Source organism: Lissotriton vulgaris, chromosome 8 (assembly GCF_964263255.1).
Source record: "Lissotriton vulgaris chromosome 8, aLisVul1.2, whole genome shotgun sequence".
NCBI lineage: Eukaryota > Metazoa > Chordata > Amphibia > Caudata > Salamandridae > Lissotriton > Lissotriton vulgaris.
Window position 1 is genome coordinate 1,288,610,410 of NC_141696.1, and position 17,280 is coordinate 1,288,627,689.

The 17,280-nt window shown below is 43.0% G+C and overlaps 2 protein-coding genes across 4 annotated transcripts in view; both read right to left on the minus strand.

Annotated features, from left to right (window-relative positions):
* PARP4 (poly(ADP-ribose) polymerase family member 4) overlaps positions 1 to 17,280 on the minus strand; it is a 1,988,214-nt gene that overhangs the window by 1,924,855 nt on the left and 46,079 nt on the right. The gene's annotated exons all lie outside the window — the stretch shown is intronic.
* LOC147698630 (uncharacterized) lies at positions 6,480 to 14,221 on the minus strand. Its single transcript, XM_086933471.1, has 2 exons — positions 11,071 to 14,221; positions 6,480 to 8,896 (listed from the first exon to the last, which is right to left on the minus strand). Exons 1-2 carry the CDS (start codon positions 11,248 to 11,250, stop codon positions 7,955 to 7,957), a joined length of 1,122 nt encoding a protein of 373 aa, XP_086789597.1. The 5' UTR covers positions 11,251 to 14,221; the 3' UTR covers positions 6,480 to 7,954.

Below are 17,280 nucleotides of genomic sequence, written 5' to 3' on the forward strand. Positions count from 1 at the left end.
CTTTCTGGTGTTTAAAAGCAGTTATAGAGCAAACTATTCACTTGTTGCTGTATATCTAGGAGCAAGTGTCAAGGCCGATCAGTGAAGTCCTCTTCCTACATTGCCATGCATGTGCCAATGTGCCATTCCAGGACTGTAGACTATGGAGAGAGTCCTATGACTACCAATCAGCCCTTGCCTTCCCTCACTGCTGCGCCCTCAGGAATGGCTACGGGTTGGAATAAGGTACAGATACTGGATACAAAAATGTAATTTCTCTTAAATTCTTTACTAAGGTGTGTAGCAGTTTCAGACAGTACAGTACACCATTCTGTCCAGGCTGCGACTAATGCAGCTCTGAAACCACTAAGTAAACAACTAAGAAGCTTGTAAGCCCTGGCATCCCTTCGCAGGAGGGATAAGGACACTATATTGAACAGGGACTCAATAGACCATGAAAAACCCTTTTGGCCACCTCACTCCAACATCAAGGGTAAGAAGAATAAAACAGTGCATATAGATGCCTTTGAAAAGATTAAATTACTGTATTTACCTAAAACCTCTTAAACCATTACTGCGACCTTTCCAATCTCACCCCTATTTAACTCTCATGATTTGTTGCCACTGATCAGTCAAATGACTCGGACCATAAGCACCCTTGGCACCCCCAGTCTTCAGGGGGTAAGAAAAAGTGAGACACTGATTCTGACACCAACCAGGATCATTCTTGATGCACATAAAGACATTCAATGTCACTAAAGGTTCAACCCAGAGGACACAATCCATTCAAGGTTAATCGAATTACAAACACTAACTACGACGTATATAAATGAATGTATTGTTCCTAAGACAAAGTCTCTAACTGCTTTAAGGCAGAATGCCCCATCCATCTGTAAAAGAAAAAGACAAAGTGGTCACTACCACTGACATAGAGAAGATGTTGATTTTTGGATAAGTGACTGAGAAAGGTATTGATCGCTTGTGGAAGGTCGTTCATTATAAATTCTTAGCTCCCTCAAGTCCTATAATCACACTTCTTGTGATAAAGGTCGCTGCAAAAGATTAAAGTTTACCTAAAGAGCTGGATATTGTTCTGATTGGTGTAGCAGAAAGTATGCCTTCTACGCAATTCAAGTTGCACCATCTCTATGGAGCAGAGATGTTTTTTTTACAGGCCAACCATAAGCTGAGCAACCTTGTCACCTCAGAGTGTCTCGTTGGAAGACAGCCTCATTTATTAGGATCCATTTGCAAAAGAACTAGGACACTTTGTGACTAAGTTCGTGGCTTTTGATAAAGCTACTTTCCATATAAAAGATGGTAATGGTCCTTACAGTACACAATTTTCCCACAATTAGTCACACCTTCTCTGGCGAGTCAAATTTCTTCTTACAAAATAAAACAGGAAGACTATTTACAACTGGAAACCTGTGTGTCAGGATGCTTGGACACTGGGAATAGTTTAGTAGATCCAGAGATAATGCCAAGGGAGCTCTCACCAACCAGTATGTATAAAAGCAGCTAGTCGTAGACTCAATAAGCTTTTACAGAAAGGGATCATTCAAACTGCCAGTCTTCATAATCCTGTTATTTCAACAGTATTTTTCTGGTCCTAAAGTGCATGCATGTTTGACTGGATGGCAACTTCTGTAAGTTCAACAACAGGCTCCTTTACTGACACTTCAAAATGTAGGGTATCTATCTATTTAGAGGCCTATTCAGAGAATAGACGGTCTGCTGGAGCTTAAAGATTCATACTTGACCAAATCCATCTTCCCTCTGGTTCCTTCAGCTTTGATTACAAGACACTGTCTCTGAGTTTGCAGTGCAGTCATTTGTTTCTTCCTCGACCCCTGATGTTTGATCATGATGTGTGCGGCCTGTGCCATGAATTTCTGAGGTTAAATGGAGTCATCTTTATTGCAGATATGATTGTTATCACAATGGACACAGTCCTTCTTAGTCTGTAACTTCAGTGGACCGTGTCCAATTTGCAGCAACTGGATTTTATTATCAAGGCAGAGAAGTAAGAGATGAACATTTACCAACAGGTGAAATTCCTGGGTTTTAGGGTAGATGCCATTTCAGCCACTCTTAAACTCCCTGCAACCAAATTGACCAAGAAAGAACTGAAGGCAGTCCTGACTCACTGGCCAAGAGTGCCTTTGCAGTAGTCAATACAAGCAATTTTCACAGGCGCTCTTTATTACAACAAACTAAAAGGATTTTGCGATGGTCTCTCCTGTGTGGAATCTGTGGTTCTGATGCAGGACGCAAAGCAAGAGAACGAGTGGTGCGGTATTTATCAACTGGTGAAAAGTGGTCAGATGAAGACATGCAACTACATACCCATTATATGGAGCTGCTAGCAGGCTCCTTTGTCATAAGATATCTTTTTTGGGAATAAACTCACTGCACTGATCTGCTGGAAATGCATAGCATATTAGCTGTCCACTATATCACTATGGCTGCTTAGAGCAAAGTCTAGAGTTCATATGGGGATACCCAAGGACTTCTGACATTACTGTCTACAACACAACTTGCAGTTATGAATACCTGCCAGACTCAATGAACATTATTGCAGATTGGATCACCTGATACCTGAAGGTTCTCAGCAACTGAAAGCTGACACCCTTCCAAAAGATCGTTGGAGTGTTAAAGGCCCATACAGGATGGTCCTTGTTGAATCTCAGCTGATTACCCATACACTCATACTTTGTCCTTTAACTTAAGGCCATGCCCCAGATTCGAGCAGCAGATGTGTTTCTGCAGGACTGGAGAGGGATGACGCATTACACAGTTGCACATTTCCTGATCGTTTTGATGGTCACGGTCAAGATGAGGTGGTAGACAGTGAAGTCAGGGTTAGTGATGCCTCACTGGAGGTCAAAAGCTTGGTTCAAGTTCTTACAGAACGTTAACAAGCTTCCCCAATTTGCCTCATACCTAACCCCAACAATTCTGATTAACCCACTTAGTAGCGGATATAGACCTTACCTTTGATGGTTTATAGATATTTAGGGGCTGACTGCAAGCCCCAGACATTCAGAACAAGCTTTCTTTACCTGACAGCCAGAGTCAGAGACTACTCACAAACAATTCTCATTGGTATGATGCAGACGGTATAGTTGGTGCAATGAACAGGATCGGATTCTCTTAAATGCACTATGATGACTACTATAGCAGGATAAGTGTGGTTAATTGGCTTACTGTACCATATAAAAAAATGCTGTGCTCTGCAGAAGCACACCCACTGGCTCCTTGGACATCCTCAGTAAAGAACAAATGCCTTTCTATAAATGCAGCACCTATTACTTGAATGATTTCTGCGCTCCATTTTGGATATTAGCTACCACAGGAACATCTCTAGATCACATCTTATAATACCCTCCATTCCAGATCCCAAGCAACCGCATCAGTAACGATGTCAATAAAAACATAGTAGCATAAAATGAGACACAAGTCTCCTACCTGGCTGTTGCCCTAGCCACTGTTCACCTAGCGGGTAATCACACTTCATGTTTTCATGTGCAATAGGAGTTAGGGGCATGACTAAAAGCACCCTATAAAGTGGAGGGGCAAGAGTAACTATACAGCACCCAAAGCTGAGGGGCAGCCTGAAAGAACGCAACCCTCTTCTCAGAAGTGCACTGAAGCAACAAGACACCAGAGTAGCACAGCTGTTAGCACTAACCACATCCCCATTCTCTTTCTATGAGGGAGGAAAGAGTTGCAGATAAGCAAACCACGTCCAACATGAAAAGACTGATATCACTGCTGGGCTCAAACCTCCTCAACTGGATGAATCATGAATAAGGTTAGCTATGGCATATAAATAAATACATGAGAGGAAATCAAATCACAGGAGCGGCACATGAGAGAAAATCACTGTGATTTCTGTTCTAGATGACTTATTGGGAAATAAATTACAAGGTATACAATGCAACCTTTGGGCACTGTGTCAGTGTTATACTTAATATAATATCGCTTCAACTGCAAAAATCCCTATACAGTGAAGCATTTTCAACTAGTATTGCCAGTGCCAGTTGCAAGGCACACATTTGACGGGTTCAGGTGATTTTGGTTATTCTATTCATGTTCCAGGGCCTGGCCTTGATATTTTAACAGTCAGTCAGTCAAAATTAACTTTATTTGGTTACTCATAACCATAAAGCATGTAAAACACAGTTCATTGCATACAAAGGTTAAAAGAGAAGCATTTTCCACTCAATTAAAATATTTACAAATACTGTTAAAATTTCTTATCAGGCGCCGGACCTTTAGTCGTTTACAGCTTTCGTAAATAAGTTTTCTACTATTATCATGAATATTACCCCCGAGATATTAAAATGTTTGATGTGGCGCCCATTCAGCTTGTCACCGCATGTCTACAAGTGTGAATGTTTAAATCAATGAAGGGTGTTTTTAGCAAATTCCTTCTTTCTGCTTTTACTATTTCGCAGACTAAGTGGCTTAAAGTTCCTATATGGTACCCACATAAACGACATGCCTTTTTTTGATGGTTACTTTTCCAGGAGGGGGCTAAGTCCTTCGAGCAATAATCACCAAATCTATATGCCATGAACTTTCTTTTGAGTGACAGTTGGAAATGGGCTGCTAAATAGGGTTGTGGTTTTAAGCTTATATACGAATATATTCTAACCCAAGCATGGCAGTGTTTTGCTAATCTCCTTTTGTCTTCTACAAAGGATAATGCTTTTGCCCTGTTGTTGCAGACTTTATTGAATGGCGCCCTTTACAACTTGCTTTTCCATACTTCCTCAATCTCCAGTTCTTCCAGGGCAATCCGCAAATGGTCACCCCACGTGTTTGGATTTCTTTGATCTTGTTGTAGTTTTATTTCTGTCCAACATAAGTTGTCCAAAGTTCCCAATTCCGCTGTTCTAAGTTTCCTGCATAATTTTAGCAAGGTTGCTTTCCTTTGAAATTCTTGATTCTGGAGTCCAAATTCCAAACGGATCTGTGCTGGCGAGGAACCTTTAAAGAGATTAAATACTGTTTTTTAGACCTTGATCAGTAATTTGTTTAAGATGTTAATTTCTTGGCCATGCCATGTTTCCAATCCATAGGACAAGGTTGGGAGCAATTGCGCTGCCATGATTTTTAGGAGGTGCCCATGTGAAGGGCTTTCCAATTTCTTGTCCAACTGTTTGTAGGCAAATATTAGTGAATTGGCTTTTGCTGTGCTCTCATTTTTCTGGTCTATCTGAGATAAATTTCTTGCCATTTTAATGCCCAAGTATTTATAGACCCCTATTTCCTCTATTTGTGTGTTCTTTGCATACCATTTGTATTTCCCTTGTCTCGGGCCCGCAAGTCTTACCACCTTGGTTTCTGATTTGTTCAATTCCAGACCTTGGATATCCAGGTAGTCTATGAGTTTGTTTAGGTTCCTTTGCAGCCCTATCCGGGTTTGGCTCAGCAACACGATCTCATCTGCATATTGCAGAAATTGGATTGACTCGTTTGCCAACTTTGGTGGGTGTCTGTTTACTTGTAGCAAGTAATTGTTTAAATCTGCCAAGTATAAATTAAATAAACATGGAGAGAGAACACAACCTTGTTTTAGTCCATTTGTTATGTTTATTTTTGATGATACTCTACTTCCGTCTCCTAGTTTTACAGTAGCCCATGTTCCGCTGTATAACGATTCTAAAGCTTTCATCAAGGACTGTGGGAGACCCCATGCTTTCAGTTTATTCCACAAGCGGTCACGTGGTACTCTGTCAAAAGCAGATTTCAAGTCAATGTAGCAAGCCAGTAATACTCCCTTTTTCCTTTCAGCCTTTTCATCAAGATCGTCAATGCAGATATGTTTGAGATGGTACCCATGCCTTGTCTAAAGCCCGTTTGAAATTTTGGGATGATGTTATTTTCCTCCGTCCATTCTTGTAGATGTTGCAGAATGCATGAGGGGTAGAGTTTAGCCTCCACGTCAATGAGGGCTATCAACCTGTAATTCCCGGGTTCTGTTCTACAGCCGTTCTTGTAAATTGGGTGGAAAAGGTTACCACTCCAAGACTGTGGGATCTTAGTGTCACAAAATACTTGATTAAAAAGTGGTGTAAGGTATTTAGCCCAGATGTCAGGGTCTCGTTTGAACAGGGCATTTGGTAGACCATTTGGTCCTGCTGCTCCTTCAGCCTTCAATTTTTTTTATCAAAAATGTTGTGTTTTTTTCAGTTGTCAATGATGTTTGATCATCAGTTTCCCAGCTGGTCACATCTAATACTTGTTCCCTTTTTAAACCGGTTGTCTCAAGGGTAAGTTCTTTTCCTTTGGCTTCTTGTATACTTAATGCGTCATTCTCTTGTGGTCCAATTTTCGGGTTATACAATTTGTCGATGTATTCCAGCCACGTTGTTTCGTTTATTCCAATGTTGGCCGTCATTCCATATCCCTTCATTAATTTGTTGTTTAAGCCCCAAAATTCCCTGCTATTTGGTAGTTTTCTTGCCCACAGCAGGTCCTCCCATATCTTTTCTTTATATTTCCTTTTGTCCACTCTACATTCTTCCTTGTATTCTTTTCTCATTTTTTTAATCGTATTGTTATCTATGTGTTTTCCCGTTGTGATTGCTTTTGCTTTTTGTCTTACCTCCTTGGCAATGTTTCTTTTTTTGTTTCTCAGCTGTGTTGTATACCATGGATCTTTATTAGCCACATGCGGGCCTTTACCTCCTGGTTTTGTGGAAATTTATCCAAGAGTAACGTATATCATTTTTCCCAATGTTTTACTAATGAATGTACAGATGGCCCTCGGCATTCTCTATGTGTTTTTTTACCGTATCCATTATCTCTTCCATTATTATTCCTCTCCATTTGAGTTTTCGTAAATTATACATTTCAGGCAGTGCAACTAGAGATGCTACACACTCTTTTTGCTTGATGTTTAAATGTAGGACTGTTTCCTGAGGAAAGTGGTCGCTTTCAGGTCTTGTTGAAATGCGGAAGTTGTTGATCAGGGGAATGAGGTCTTTGCTGATTATTGTATAATCTATCATTGATTGTTTTTTCCCGCATGAAAAGGTGATGCCTGCCAGTTGCTCTCCCTTCATATTTCCATTCAGGATAACAAGACCTAGTATTTCCAGCTCGTTTACTGTTTTTTGATGTACATTCTTATTGGATTTTCCCCCTGTCAAATTGCAGTTAAAATCCCCTGAGTTTATTATCTATGATTTTGATGTGTAATTTGTAACGTTTTTATTAAATTTATTAGGTTTACCAGTTTTTCCTTTTTCTTATTCTTGTCAGGATGAATGTATATGTTTAGAATAGTTGTTTGCCCTCTCCGTTTATAGGCTGCTTACATTCCAATTTGATTACTTGAATCCAGTTTTCTACCGGAATCCATTTCCTCTGTTTTCCAGTCATATTCTATTGTCGTATATCCGGAAAGACCCCCTCTTGGGTGTCCATACTTGGCGAATTTTTCTGCCATTATATGGTATTCTTGGTATCCGGCTATTTATTCTGGTGTCGTATTCTTGTAGCAGTATTATGTTGAATTTACTTAAGAAAGCAATGATTTCTTGGTCCTTTTGCATTTCTTTGAAACCATGGACATTCCAGGAACACATCGTAATTTTTTTATCATTTTACTTGGTGGTCTTTTTATTTTGTTCCCCACTTACTGTATTGTTGTCATCAGGATCGATGTAGATTCAGGTTGTATGGTATCCAGGACCAATCTTGATTTCCATCAGACTGGGTGGTTTTTTGTCTGAGGGTAATGTTGTTTTCGCTTGTCTCCCTACATGTCTCTTGGTTTGTTTACGTAACTTCTAGCTCCTTTTAATACTGAGGAGGTCTTTCCATTTGTATTAGGCAGCCGAGTTGCGTCGTCAGTTAATAGTGGGTGTGGATATTTTATTAGGGGTGGGTAAGATACTATTATACCCCAAGTTGCAAATATCTCCCTTGTGGAGAAGATCCGTTTCTTTGTCTCTGTTCATGCCCATGTTGTTCTACTTACTTGGAATTCGGTCTCCTTGTTTAGTTGGACAAATTCTACCGCCAAGAGTTCCGACGATGGAATTTCCCTTAGTTTTGGAATTTCTCTGAATAGTCTCATTAGGTTGCCCCTGTTTAATGTATCCCTTTTTGCTTTTGTTTGGTATTCCGGCTTAAAGATTCGTTTACAGCCTGTTTCTGTCGGCTGCAATTGAGGTTCGTGGTTTTGATTTTGTTTGCTTTTTTCCCCTATCTTTTCCCAGACCTTAATTTTACTCAGGGGCTTTATCGTGGACTTTTCTTTTGAGCTTGGTTTTGATGTTGGGACTACCTCCTCGCTTTGACCTCTTTTGTCCTCCCTGGTTCTGTAACTAGTCGGTGTCCTGGCGTTTTCCTTGTATATATTCCCCACTAATGCATTGCAAGTCTTGCCTTTTTTATCCAAAGGAATTAACAATTGGGTATCAGTACTCAAGGGTCGTTCTATGGGTTGACTGATACTCTTTCCCCATTTTGGCGAGATTGGTTTATCTTCAATGGTTCTTCTTATGATTATTTTCCTTTGATCCGGGTTTTTTAAGTAATCATAAGTTTTTTCTTCGGGTACTTTTTCCAATGATCTTAATTCAGTATCCTGTAGTCCCATTGTTACTTTGTTCTTTTCCCTTTTAATCATGGTTTCTTTCTCTTCCTCTGTATTAAATCTTTTTTCAGCTACTTTCTGTCCTTTCTGCGTTTTGATTTTGACATTTTCTGGTGACCCCTGATTACTTTCTTTGGAAATGTAAAGAGGCCCCGGATTGTCTGGTGTATTTATTTTTTGAACGGTCAATTCTGCTTTTGGCAAATCGTGTACCTGCTCTAACGTACTTTTGTTACTTTTATATGCGAATAGGGCATAATTTTGTCTTTTTTCCTGCTTGGTTTTTAGGATAGCATTCTGTTAGAACTGGCTATTTCTGGTAGGCTAAGGCTGACGCCAAAGCCAAGCAGAAACCACCATTCTAGTCAGGGCAAGGGAGTCACACGCCAAGATAACCCCTGCTCACCCCCTGGTAGCTTGGCACGAGCAGCAAGGCTAAACTCGGAGGCAATGTGTAAAGCATTTGCGCCAGCACACAACAGCAACAAAATACTAGGCACACCACAAAAGGAACTCCACACAAGGTTATTATAAAATAACTTTTGTATTGTAAAAACACATCAGATAGTATCACACAAAATACATGGTGCCAACTGGCACGGGCAATATTCACAAGGGATTATGTACAGGACAGGGCCACATGGGCCACTTTCAGAATCAGAAATAGCACTTCTTGAATGAAGAATAATAAAGAATAAAAATCATAGTAGCACAAACTAGCAACTATGGCACACAACCAGTAACCACTGGTAACAGGAACCAGGACCTCACTAGGACCACCTGTACTAAAAGAACAACCACCTAAGTATCACACCGCGTTTAGGGGTCTAGGAAAGAACACATTACCCATGATGCATAAAAACAACACATTCAGAGGAGTAGTAAAGGAAAAACACATGATGCCTAAAAACATTCAGAGGTGTAAGACAAGGGAAACACATGATGCATAAACCTACACATTCAGCGGTGTTCAGAACAAAGCACATGATGCAATAAAATACATTCAGAGGTGCAGCGCAAGAAGACACATGATGCCTAAAACATTCAGAGGTGCAGCGCAGGGAAAGAAAGACACATGATGCATAAAAACATTCAGAGGTGCCCCAACACAACTCAATAGCGCAAAAACTCACAGTAGGCAATTACCATCCTAAACATAGCAGGTAACCACATTGCGCAAAACTTACATAAGCTACCACCTATGGCAGTCCCTAGGCCAACTGGCCTTGTTGGGGCTAAGACGCCCTGTGTCCAAATGTCAGGGTGCGCTGCCAAGCAGCGCCAGTCACAAAACCTAAACGTTGCAGGTGCCCACTACTTGCTGGGCACCTGGGAAAATCTCAAGACCTAAACGGTGCAGCTGCCCACTAATTGCTGGGCAGGTGTGAAGCAAAACTGCGACAGGGTCCTCACTGACCCCTAGACCAGAACTGCGCCCAATCGTTGGAGCCACACAGGCTCTTACACCACACTGCGCAGAACGTTGGAGCCTCACAGGCTCTTAAAACACTATATATGCACCATGGAGCCATCAGGCTCTGAAAACCATGGCACCTCGAGCCTCGCTGGGCTCGTGAATCAAAATAGGGGCGGGAGCCTCTCGGGGCTCCAAAGAACAAAGCATGCCCCCAGAGCCTCTCTCAGGCTCTCAGTAAATAAAAATGCCCATGAGCCTCTCTCAGGCTCTAAATACACAACTGGCACTCGAGCCTCTCTGGGCTCGACAACGAAGAGCAAATTTGGCGCCTGAGCCCCTCGTGGGCTTTCACAAAATGCCCCCAGAGCCTCGGGCTCAAAGAAAGACTGCCCCTGTCGTTGGAGTCCCCCCCGAGGGACTCGGTATCAAGGGAGGCCCCCCCCAGCCTCCCAACACCCAGGCACCGGTGCTGGAGGAGAGGGGTGGGCACCGGCAATTTGCCCCGACGCCCCCTCTCCCTCAAGTCACTCACCGGCTGTCTGCGGCTGCTGCGGGGGCGGGGAAGCACTCACTGCCGGTCTCTTCCTTTGGGCAGCGCGGGGCTCCTCTTCCACCACGGAGCCCCGCCTGCACTCTCAGCCGCTCTCCCTTCGCGTCGGGGCTCTCCTCTCGCTCCCAGCAATTCCGGTCTCCCTCTCCACACAGGAGACCGGCAACGAGGAAGGCAGGCTTCTCCCAGGCAGGGGGAAGCGGAAGTGGCCGCCTCGAGGCCCCGCCCACGCGCCACTGTGTGCCTGGCTTCCTGCGCTGAGGGCCGCCAATGGCAGCGCGGCCCTTGACATCAGGAACTACCATGGGCATACATATTCCCCATTCATTCCCATGGGAGGACAGGTCACTCACCACACATACACAGAGAGCTCAAGCACTTTACACTGTACCACAGTGAAAAAGTGCGCAGAGGCCTAAAATCACAAACACCAGGTCACAGAAACAGGCTAGGAAAAAGCAAAAAGTCTTGGGGTGACCGTGCCTAAAGGGCCGGGTCCAACACATTCTTTCTAGCTTTCCTTGCTCTTTTACGTTGTCTTTTTGTTTGATTTTCCAATGCACTTGGTGAAGCAGGGGTGTTGTTTTCACTGTGCATGTTGCTCTTATCATTTATTATATTTGGGTTGCTTATGTTTCGCTCGCTTATAGTTGTGATGTCTGCAGATTCAATGTTTCGCCTCATGTTCCTTTGTTTTTCAGGCTTTATGGTTTTACCTTTAGTTTCTTGGCCAATGTTTCTTCTGTTTGTCTTGTTATTTGTGCTGCCCGTAGAATTTTGGTCAGAATTTCTGGTAGAGAAGCAAATTTATCTATTATTTTGCCGCATCTGCAGCTTTGATCTAATGCTTTGTTACTGCTTTGGTTGTCTTTATTTGTTCCTTTGGTTATTTGATCTGTAATTTTATCCAGCTTTGTATTAATTCCTGCTATGTGAGTTGCGATCAAATTCATTAAGTCTACCTGCACGTCTAGTTTATCTGATTGAAAATTTAAAACGGTGATAGCTTGCTGTAGACTTCTTAATAGCGAGTCGCTCCAAGTGGGCGTCTCTGTGTTTATCGGTTGTGGTAGAAACCCTGATATGGAGTCGAACCCGCTTACTGAAGAGATGGTAATTGGAGACTGTATTTTTTTGTTTCCTTGTGGAGAAACAGTTTGCCCCTTGTTTGTTTTTTTCCAAAAGTTGGGGCTATGAGTGTGCTTGATGGGGGTTGAAACTGCTCCCCTTTCTACTTCCTTTTCCATTTTTTGCAGCAGACCCGTTTATTTGTGTTTCTCTTGCCTGTTTGCCCCTAATTCCTCCTCCCTTTGCGTGTTAAATTCTAGCGCTTTTATCAGATCATCTTCCTCAGTGATTAAAAAAGATCTTGACCAGTCTATCTTTTGAGTGATTCCTTGTGGTATAACTTGACCACCGCATTGACCTATTTTTTCCTCCTTGCTTTTTTCATGCGTTGGTGTAGTTGACGCTTGGTGGGCTGAGGGTATATGTATTTGTGCTGTTGTTTTCAGTAGCCATTTTTTAAAAGCTGATTTCTCTTTGACCTGTATTTCTTCATTTCCTTCTGCATCCTTTCCTCTTTTTTGTTGCCACTGTTATGGTTGTCCTAACTCTGCTTCCTGGCATTTATCTCCCGATTTTTTTGGTGTTATTGAATGGATTGGCTTTATGGGACTTTGTAAACTTTGTGCCTCCTCCGTTGTTGCATAGATTGTCGCCATTGGATCTTTTAAAAATTGGAATTTATGCTTTGAGTGGTTCCCCCCGAATTTAAACGGTTCTGAAGTTGTGATTGGGATCAAACTCTTTATTTGTAGATTTTGGTCCTCTTTTGTTTTGCTTTTATTTACAGATTTGTTTGCCGATTTAACTTGGTCTTTTGTGGTCACACTTCTCTTTTTTTTGCGAGTCGGGACTTGACGAACTTTTCCTGACCGCATATCCCCTATTCTCTATTCAGGCTGGGGGGTAGAACTGATCGAGGGAGCTTTTACTGGTATACCAAATCGCCACTTCTTCTTTTGAACGTGTTCGTTCTTCGTGCCCCCTATGTGTTTGGCACTCTCTGGGCTTGTTGTTACTCTTCTTGACCTTGCCGCAACTTTTAACTTGCGGCTCTTCCCTCAGCTGTCGCTGCTGCCTCTACCACCCCCGCTGTGGGATACTCTTGTCTCCTCTGCCGTCGACGACACTATGGATGGTGGGCCACGGTTCCAGCCGCTCTCGGCTCCGTCACCGGCTTCAGGGTTCCGGCTTCCCAAACCACCAGCTCCTCACTCGAGCCTTTCAAATTGGGAATTTCGACTTCGGTCCCACGGTCTCCCGGAACTCTCGAGGGTGATCATGGGGGTAATCGGAGATCAGCTTCCCAGCAGCTACAGCTTGCTCCAAACGAACGGACTCTATCGGCTCTGGCAGCGTCTATCGGCAATCGTGATCTGCTTCAGTTGCCACTCACTTCGCACTCCAAATCTCCTGCCTGCTCCTGCACCAGCTCCTCAAAGAGAGCCTTGAGCACTGCTCGGTGCTCTTCCGCTACTACTGCTCAGGACCGGCGCTACGTTGCTCCCGGTGCTCTAATACTCTCCCCACTGCGCTGCACTGCACAGAGAGACTGTCAAACCGAAAAACCAGCGTAGCCCCAAGGCATTGGAGCTTGGAGCTTTTTCCCAATGCTAGTTCTATCGGTTTCAGTTTTATCCGATTCTGCCGCTCTGGTCCAGGTGGGCGGCTCCCGGTTTTCGGCACCCGCGGCTTTTCCCACTGTCTCCAGCGGCTTCGCTTTGACACCCGCGGCTTTTCCGGGGCTTTTCCGCGGCTCCGTGCCGCTCTCGAGTGCTAAAGTGCCTGCTCCTTTGCAAACCAGGACAAGCCAGAACAAACGAGGACAAAGCAGCAGGGGAAGTTGTCCACTCTTTCTTGTGGTTCACCAGCACCAGTTATGGTTCCCCACAGAGTGGAAACAAGGGGGAGCCGGGAAGCCGGGATGTATGCAGGAGCGGGAGCAGTTGCGAGGGTGCGGACAACTGCTCCGGCCCGCCGCGCTCCGCTCCGCTCACCGCAGCTCACCTCTCTCTGGCGGGGCTGCTCCCAATTGATCCCAGCTTCAGCGCTCTGCGTCCTCGTTCTTCTGCTACACCGGCGTCAAGCCCCACTCGCTGTACACTTTGCCTTGCCGAACCGCTGGGGGGTTCCACGGATGCTCCGGTACTCCGGTACTCCGGTACTCCGGTGCACGTCCGGTGCACTCCCACACACCGCGGCACCAACACGGCTCGGCGCCGTAGCTTCACAGTGCTGTAGCTTCATAGCGCTGGGTTCTTTCGCGATATGCGGTATGCGGGGTCCTTTCGCGATCTTTCTCTCACCCCTCTCGGTCCACCGCTACAGCCGCTGCGGTTCGCCTGCCTGCTTACTTCCTCCTCCTTGCTCCTTGCTCCTATTTTAACAGATTGATTCTGCAGCTTCTACAAAGCAGTAGCACGAGTCATATGAGTATGCAGACTCATGTGCTTTGGAAAGTATGGATCAGGACAAAGGCTAGAGGAAAGAGCGTAGTGCATGGAATATGCTCCTAAACGTTTGTTGAACGCTTGGTGGTGCAGAACTGCATTATAGACCGGACCACTGGATACCAACTCTCACCCCTTCAAATGTTCTGCCGGTTCTCTCTGCCTTTTGCTATCATTGTGTCCTTTAGTATACAATTGCTGGTTTTCCCTGTTTATCACTGGCATGTTGCTAGCTGATTTTGGTAGTGCATTGATTATTGTTATATAACTCTGGCTTTTATCCTATTGTGTTCAATTCCCTTACCCCATTCCTTGTATTTTGCCTATGCCTAACCTGTACGTAACGTGTTAATCCCTGTAAAGAGCTCAGATACCCTATCGGGTCACGTTTGCGCTCTATAAAAACTCAAATAAATAAATTTTAAAAAAGTGGCCACAGCATTTACCACATAGTTATGGATTTGCTATACTTGCCACATAATCCATAATCTGCTGCATAGTTTGTAGATTTTAACAAAAAAATAGCTTCTAGCTGAAACAGACCAAATGTTACTATGAACATTGCTGTGCATGTTATGCTCAATTTAAGACCCTGTGCAAAGGTTAACCTGTCATTTTTCAGTGGATCATTGCCCTATTTAAGTGTTGAATTGATACTAATGATTTGTAATTTTCGCTCAAAACATGTATAACAAGCATTGGCAAATGCAATATGTTTGGCCTGTTTGATTAATAAGAATTTGTTTTTGTAAGCTTTAGCTTGGTGTCCAGTTATGCAATATAAGGTAAAGAAACTCAGTTCAAGTGTTAAGACTTGAATAATGAAAAAGGCAATATATTGCGCAGTTACCTGTGGTAATATAAAGCACTTCTGTACCTTCAGGTGATGGTGGCGGTATAAAAACCTGACCCCAAAATAAAATAGCAAAAAACAGGTTTGAATGAGGAGGCGATTTGGGGGGGAGGGGCAGGGGGGGAGGGGGAGAGGGGATCTATGCAACTGTAGTTTACCCGGGGCAAACTGCGACTTGTGGGAGGTAAACGGGCAACATAAAACAGATGAGGGCAGTCACGAAGACTGCAACTAAAATGCACAAGCCAATATTCAAAGTTAGTGATTTATAACCAAATAAACAATGCCATAACATACCAGTGTTTCCTGACCATGTACTGCCCAGGGGAAAGCTATTACAAGTTTGGGCAAAATGAATTACTTCCAAAAGCCACAAGGCCTGTTCTAAGGGTTAATGTTCAAAATCCAGTCAGAGAAGCAGTAATGTGCAAAATGTGTAACCGCAATGAACAACAAATGCGAGCAGCCTTTGAGAGATTACATGACTTCCCTGAGCTAACTGTGTGCTTTTATAAAGTAAATGGTGGTAAGTAAATTGAGTAATATAAAGCATTCCTGTACATTCATGAGATGTTGGGGCTATATAAAACTGACCCCAAAATGAAAGAGCATGCTGCAACCAATGGAAAACAAGGAAAACAGAGTGACAAGCATACTAACAAATGGAAAGTAAGGGTGGGCTGTAATACAAAACCCTTCCTAAGCTCAGCGGTAGTGGTGCAGGTGAAACCTAAAAAGGTTTGGCGACCACAAGAACAGAAGCATGTTTCTTGAGACTTGCAGATGCATCTGCCATCTTGAAACTGGATGTTACTCCAAAGAGCTGTAAAGGTGAAGAGGTGGACTTTTCCTTAGGAGAACAAGTATTTCAGGGGGTCATCAAGAAAGTTGTTTGAACAGGTGATGAAATGTGGGTGTTGCACCCACCTAGACAGTTCTAAAGCTACCTTTGACAAAACCTTGTTTTCTTATTGCTTTTAATACTAATATAAATAATTCTTTTGACCCTGTGCACTTGAGGCAGTGGTGGAAGCAATGGGAAAATGGTACCCTCATAAGCTATTGTACTCGCAATGTAGCTTTGAGTCCCTCCTTAGTAGGTAGAATACATGCAAGAAGGGTAACTTGCATATTCAGCAAAACTTGCTGATCTGTGGCAACCTAATATTAACTTGTTCTGGTAGGGTGAAATTCAAAGCTTGATACTTCCGGGTCACAGCTGAAGCGCCCGACTCTCTGTATTGACATCATGATAAACATCACAATAAACAATTTTGTAAATGCAGACTCACACAGCAGCCAGTTTTTCAAAGGCTGCTAACCCTGTGCACTGCCATGTAAAACAAAGAAAACAAGCACACCTGAAATGTGCAAAGCCACTGGGAGATTAGGTAAACAAGTACAGTGCAAGCACTGTGAAGGCAAAACCTCAAACAAAAGTTCCACATACGCGGATGAAAATGAGAACTTGGGGCATGGGACACTGATAAGAAAGAGCACGTGAAGAGCAACAGGGAATAGTATGCTACAACCAATAGAAATAGAGGAAATGTAAGTGGCAAGCACGCAAACAAATGAAAAGTAAGGGTGGGATGTAAGTCCCTTTTAAGATTTAAATGAAATACTATAGATTTTGCAAGTGCTGTGCTGCGACACATAAAAAGGACAAAATAATTAAGTAACACTGCCATAAACTGTGCCACATTGTGCTCAATAATTTGCCTTTTTCTTGATGTATAATTTAGTCAAATCCTCCACATAATTTGGTTCTCCCCTGTTGCATAATTTCAGTGGGCCGATATATGGGTATGCAACTTTATGCATGTGGAAGTATTGGCTGGAAAGTAGGGTGCAAATAGAATAGGCAGGATGGGTGCAGAAAAGGCAACCTGAAGAAGGGATAGAAAATTATGTAAATATTGTAAAAGGGTAAGAGATACAAACAAGCATTCATTGGGTCTCTGGCTTTAATGTGCCAACATACTAAACAATTAATAACAAATAGGACTGGCTCTAATCAGTAAGGCTGAGCCTCAAAAGTACAATCAACAAAAGAAAATTGCCAATACTGATGTGTTCTTTTCAAACCACTTTCATTCAAACATCCATAAAAGTTGACCCTACACGGTCTACACGTTTTGAATCGTTATAAATGACAGGATTCTCTTCAGGACCAAAGAACGCTCTGCAGAGGAGACAAAAGTAAAGAAAAACAAAGACCAAATCCCAGAGTATCCTGTCATTTATAACGGATTTGAAACGCGTAGACTGTGTAGGGTCAACTTCGGATATACACCCATATAGTGTTATAAGTTTCTGAGAACTAATCAACAAAAAGTGAAATAA